Source organism: Quercus robur, chromosome 2 (assembly GCF_932294415.1).
Source record: "Quercus robur chromosome 2, dhQueRobu3.1, whole genome shotgun sequence".
Classification (NCBI taxonomy): domain Eukaryota; kingdom Viridiplantae; phylum Streptophyta; class Magnoliopsida; order Fagales; family Fagaceae; genus Quercus; species Quercus robur.
The window spans coordinates 24,229,613-24,235,348 of NC_065535.1; the positions used below are offsets into that span (position 1 = coordinate 24,229,613).

At 34.1% G+C, this 5,736-nt stretch overlaps 1 protein-coding gene across 3 annotated transcripts; it reads right to left on the reverse strand.

The window, feature by feature from the left end:
• Nucleotides 1-482: 482 nt before the first annotated feature.
• On the reverse strand, nucleotides 483-3,218 carry LOC126712992 (cytochrome b-c1 complex subunit 7-2, mitochondrial). Of its 3 annotated transcripts, XM_050412576.1 has the most exons (5): nucleotides 2,991-3,215; nucleotides 2,701-2,858; nucleotides 2,533-2,580; nucleotides 829-930; nucleotides 483-591 (listed from the first exon to the last, which is right to left on the reverse strand). In XM_050412576.1, the coding sequence occupies exons 1-4, from the start codon at nucleotides 3,082-3,084 to the stop codon at nucleotides 862-864; spliced, it is 369 nt and encodes a 122-aa protein (XP_050268533.1). In that variant the 5' UTR covers nucleotides 3,085-3,215; the 3' UTR covers nucleotides 483-591; nucleotides 829-861. The 3 variants fall into 3 exon arrangements, with proteins under 3 accessions (XP_050268533.1, XP_050268531.1, XP_050268530.1); XM_050412574.1 differs by lacking the exon at nucleotides 483-591 and having other exon boundaries at nucleotides 615-930; nucleotides 2,991-3,214; XM_050412573.1 differs by lacking the exons at nucleotides 483-591; nucleotides 829-930 and adding an exon at nucleotides 1,264-1,612 and having other exon boundaries at nucleotides 2,991-3,218.
• Nucleotides 3,219-5,736: the final 2,518 nt, after the last annotated feature.

The following is a 5,736-nucleotide window of genomic DNA, read 5'->3' on the forward strand; positions in this document are numbered from 1 at the left end:
TAGGTAGAAAAAATCCAAAATTTGAAAAATACACTGACTTCATACCGTTCAAACCACATTTTATACATAAGACTACACATGTGATCGCAAAAATGAGGTGTAGTGTGGTTATGGTTTTCGATAAACTCTAAATTGCACCGCACCGCACATGTGACCGTAAAAATAAGGTACAGTGCAGTTACGGTTTTAGCTAAACCAAAACGCACCGCACCGCACCGCACCGTGAACACCACACACACCACACCTAAACTCTTATCTATTTCTCTTTTGATCTTGCCTCATGGGTGTTTCCACTTGATTACATTTCAAGGACTTCGCTACAAGGCCTGTGGCTTTCTTCTACCACAAATTCGATCATGCAACCCATAGTTGGAAAAAAACAAAAAAAGCAAGTGGAAACACCCACCCAACCCACCCTAGGCCCCAAAAAAGATCATCAAACTACCGGACAAGAAGAAATGTATAAATCATCGACAAGGAGAAGCATCAAAAGGAAAATTTTCACTCACAATGCTTCTGTTTCTTTGGCTGACAAAATAAACATACCCATAGACAGTAAACACCTAGAGTGGAAACCCCAGGATCAGCATCCTACAATAAATTGGAAGATCCAGTTTAAAGTCCAAACAAGTTTATTGCATTCAGTCATACAAAATAACTATCAAGTAGAGTTTTACTTGATTTTTTTTTTTTTTTGGGGGGAACCGGGATAAAAAGGGTCTGCCAGTACATGAGAATTCATTCATATACCAAAACACAAACTAGAAAATCAAATTTCTGAAAAACGGAGAATAATCCATCTCCCCTTCTACTATGTTAACATTTTACCACATATAGTGACAATCTCATTCAGGGATTTGCTCAGGGAATGGTGCGCTGATAGAGAGGCAAAGCTCCCAAAGCCTCACGCTCTTCCCTCTCCCTCTTCACCTGCAAAACACAAGCAACAAAACATTTAATCACAAATTTGGACCTTATGTATATGTATTGCTTGTTATATTTGTTGGGTATCATAAATTGTTAAACTTAAAATATCTAGACTGGAAGCTTTCTGATTGATTATGCTACCCCTCCCCCCCCCCAAAAAAAAACCCGTTATTTTGTTCATATGGTAAGAAACACCTGATAAGAAGTAATTTTCCTCAGTTATCTTCATTTTTTAGGTGTACAAAATGAAATTTATGATTGAGAATTGATCTTGCAGACAATAGTTAGTATAACATATACAAATATATGAAAACAACAACCTATGTGAAGCAAGGAATTCTATAACACCTAGGAAGCCAACAGGACAATCATGAAGCCAAGCCTAGGCATTTTGACAGCTTGATCTCAGATTTTCAGCTCATATGGTAAGAAGACAGTGCCCATTCCAAAATATTCTCAGTGCATGCCTAATAATGACTAGAGAGGGTGAGAGCCCTTAGAGCATGTGCTCGCACAGATTTGCTCATTCTTCGAGCCCTGCTTCTCCCTTCCCCCAGACATTAAAGATTTAACATTTCCCCAGTGCATGCGTGTGTGTGCCAACAAGTTGGTTTCCAAGTGTGTCAAATGGCAACCATAAGTGCAGTATCATGGTGTTGGTACATGCTCTCCTCTTTATCAACATCTACAGGTATGAAGATGTAAACATACAGCACACCGTCATCTCAATCCTTTGTTCAAAAATAGGCATTCAAAGACTTTAATACTTGGTCACGTGGATGGCTCAACATCAAAATTGTAAGAGGGAATGTGAAATTAGTCATGACAAATGGAGCATGCAATTGAAAATAGTTTTGACTACAAACTTTGAACGGATCATGTCATTGAAATAATTTCAGACTTTAAGTTTAGACCTGGAGCCCAAGTCAAGACTTCAATACAATCAGATGGTGTGTATGTGTGTGTATAAGTTAAATGGTATCTAACATACAATTTTAAGGAGAGCTCATAAAAAGTACCTAATTAAGGAACTATCTTTTAGCGAAGAGACAGAGCCACAAATCATGGGTCTCTTGAGAATGAAACAATCACAGCAAAGGAGATACCTTACTCATACATTTACAAAAAAAGTGGAAAAAAGAATGCAAACTCATATGAAATTATTCAAGGAAAAAAGAGCACTATTTCTAAGTTAGCAAATTACATATTTACAAAAGTCGACAAGATGGTAATGACGAAAACACTCTGTATCATATCCACCACTTAATTAGTTGGAGCATGCAAATGCAATCACAATGATCATATTGAGTCATGCCCCTCTAACTAACAGGGTCTATTTAATCCAACACCTTATTCTATTTTCCATATAAACAAAGAAGCACAATCTAGATCTATAAAACATAAATGTTATGAAAATCCTAGCTTCATTAAACACATGCAACAAACAACAAAAGCAAAGCAACATAAAAAGAACAGAATACTTGCATTAAACAGTTAACAAGATTGAAGATACAAAATGTAAATGTTAGTTATTGATCATGCAAATTTCATAATAATAATATTTATTTATATTTAACTTATTTAAACTAAAAGCAAAGTACTTACAAGGGCCAGCATTTCTTGAAGGTAGCTCCTGAATGGTGTTTGTACCGCCTGCAAAAAAAAAAAAATTGTTTGGTTTCATATTAATATAATTATTAGTAAGTAACAGCAATAAATAATACGGTGTCGTATCGTATAAGAGCGAAGCAGGTTTATTAAATAAGGGTTCACCTGAAGATGTTGGGGAAGATACTGGTGCTTCATAGAGAGGTCCATGGCTCGCTTAAGACGCTGGTTCCGAGCATCAACTATCTCTCTGGGCAACCGATTCAGAGCTTCCTTAATATCCAAATCGTAGTATGGGTCGTACAGATCGTCGTATCGAAGCCCTTTATTATTATTAATAATAATAATAACAATAAGAGAGATTATTTATTTATTTATTTAAGAGATAGAGAGAGAGAGAGAGACACAAATTAATTAAATTTGATTTATGGGTTCGGGAGAGAAGAGAGCTTTACCGTATTTTCTGAGGCGGTTGGAGACAGATTTCATGTGCAAAGCTGCCAGCCAGTTCTTCTTTGGGTCCACAATTGCCTTCATTAACGACGCCATTTTTATCGCTCTCTCTCTAAAATTGAACTGGTTTATACTAATGATATAGCTTCGCTTCAGCTTCTTCTTCTTCTTCTCTCTCTCTATATCTGATTTTGTTTTTCTGGAAGGATCCTGTTCTAGAGGCAGGCGGGCAGGGGCAATCTATTTACTATTCTATTATCAACTTTATTGGGCCTAAAAGTGAAGAGAGGTTCAAGTTCAACTCAATTGTATGGTTGTCTCCAACTTGGGAGACAGTACTTAACGTATCGATTCAAGGCCCATGATAGGGTTACTATATGGGCCAAGTATACAATCACTGCAGGTCTCATAAAACATGACTTTTAAGATTGAAAACATGGTTGCTTCCTTCCTCTTTGTCCAAAACTATCTTTTCAGCACAAAAAAGAGAGACCAAACCAAATTTGTGACATTGGTTGTTTCCTTTTGGTAGAGTTGTTGTTTGGTTGCTAGGAAAATAAATTGGCCTCCTAGGGTTTGATTTATTGGGTTTTTTTCCGTTGTTTTACTAGGAATTTGGTTTTGTATTATGCGATAGCTGGTAGAGTTTGTAATTGTAACTATTATTGCGTTTGCATTTTGAAAATTTTTCAATTTGCCTTTGTTTTCTAAAAAAAGATGATGACGGAAGATAATATTTTTTAGGTTCATTACATTGTCTCTTTTTGTATATATTTTTTTTCTATGTCATTTTGGCTTGATCTATTCAGAAATGCACAGAATGATCTAAGGGAGGAGAGAGAGAGAGAGAGAGTGAATGGTGAATGTTGGGTCAATAAATAAGATAATGGCGTACGTGGCAGTTAGAAGCCATACATAAATATATAGAGATGTTTGAACTCCAAACAGTGGAGCAAGCAGGGAACTTGCATGAATGGGGGCATTAATATCATAAATAGACCGAAGGATGAAATTCAAAATGGCATCAAATGTTAGGAATTAAAATTAAAAGTTAAAACCACCCCACACTTAAAGAGTAAGAGGATACAATTTGCATTTTTAGTTTAAAAGTTACTCATTCATTTAAAAACTAAAAATTAAAAAAGAATGAGAAAATAATTAAGTGAAAATAGAGTGAGAAAACCCTTTAAAAAGGCATTAGAATCAAATCATGATCGTGATTAGCCACAACTAGATGTGGAGAATTCTGAGACAGGCTTATGCAACAACCCTCTTATACATTTGGTAGGATCCATATAATATTATGAGAGATATGCTATATATTGAGAATAATCAACTATACGACACCCGTTTATACATCTTAAGCTACTAGTCTTATGGGTTAGTCTCATAATTTGGGAGTTGTAACTAGTGAGCTAATACTTTGTAATTATATATATATATATATATATAGGAATACTAGAAACTTTCATTAATTAATAAAAGACATTACATCATGATGAAGAGTTTGTTCTAAGAAACAAGGATTTTCTTTCGTCCAAACTAAAAAATCAATAATGCCAAGGATATGTTCAGTTAAAAGATGAGTAGGTTTATTCCTTTTACGTTGCACACAAGAAAACCTTACATTGTGAACCTCATGACAGTAGTCAAGAATCCCATACACAAGAAGAGCCACCACAGCTGATGGAGGAGATAATCCAGCAAGAGCACGATAAACAAAAAGGGAGTCACCCTTTAAAATAAATTCAGGTAATACCAGATCCTTTGCAAACTGTAGACCGGCCAATAGTTTGCAATTCTTTCATTTAGTATATAAAGAACAGAGAAAGAACAAAGCTCTTGTAATGTAATCTTCTTTAATTAACTTAATACAGAATTAGTTTTTCCACATTTTCTCTTAAAGTTTGTTACTATATAAACCGGTTTCATAAGATAATTATTTCAATATGAGATAAAAGATCAAAGGACCTGGGATATCGTGTCGAAGTAGGATAACGTAACCTTTAATTGTGTTGAGTCCATGTGCTATGGAAGTTCGTTATTTTAACGGTGTCTGAGTAAGAGTGTTTGTAGTTCTTGGTAGTGGAGGAGTCCAATAGTTCATGTTAGTTTAGTTGGGTCCTACTTTTTAGGAGAAGATTATGTGAAATGTGAGTCCCATGATTAGTAGTTGGTGAGTGTAATTGTTATCTATCTATACTACTAGCTGCTCACGAGCGTGTTTAGAAGTTCTTTTATTTTTTTGGGTAAAAGTTAATAATTTACATCTATTATAATTAAATTTTTTTTTTCAAACAAATAAAAATGATAAACTTTAGAGATAAGCTATAACTGTAATTTCTTTTTGAAACATGAAGGGTAAAAAAAAATTTAAATTTTAGGAATTCTCTTTTTGAATTTAAAATGAAATTTGTTATTTGACATTTATGACTCTATTTCTAAATGAAATTACCCTTCATTAATGAGGGTACTTTTAAACCATATAAAAGTTCAATTGAAAGGGAAAAATCCTCTTATATATAGTACTATTTCTAAATGAAACTACCCTTCATTAATGAGGGTACTTTTAAACCTAAAAGTTCAATTGAAAGGGAAAAATCCTCTTATATATAGTACTAGCCTCTGAGCATGTGCTTAAAGGCTTTTTTATTTTTTTTTGGATAAATGTTGATAATTTGCATTTATTATAATTTAGAAATATATAATTTTTATTTTTCAAACAAATAAAAATGATAAACTTTAGAG

Coding starts and splice junctions, on each gene's coding strand:
- LOC126712992 (XM_050412573.1), bottom strand. CDS start 3,084: ATGGCGTCGTTAATGAAGGCAATTGTGGACCCAAAGAAGAACTGGCTG. Junction 2,859..2,990: donor CAACCGCCTCAGAAAATACG/GTAAAGCTCTCT, acceptor ATAATAATAAAG/GGCTTCGATACGACGATCTG. Junction 2,581..2,700: donor ATCTTCCCCAACATCTTCAG/GTGAACCCTTAT, acceptor TTTTTTTTGCAG/GCGGTACAAACACCATTCAG.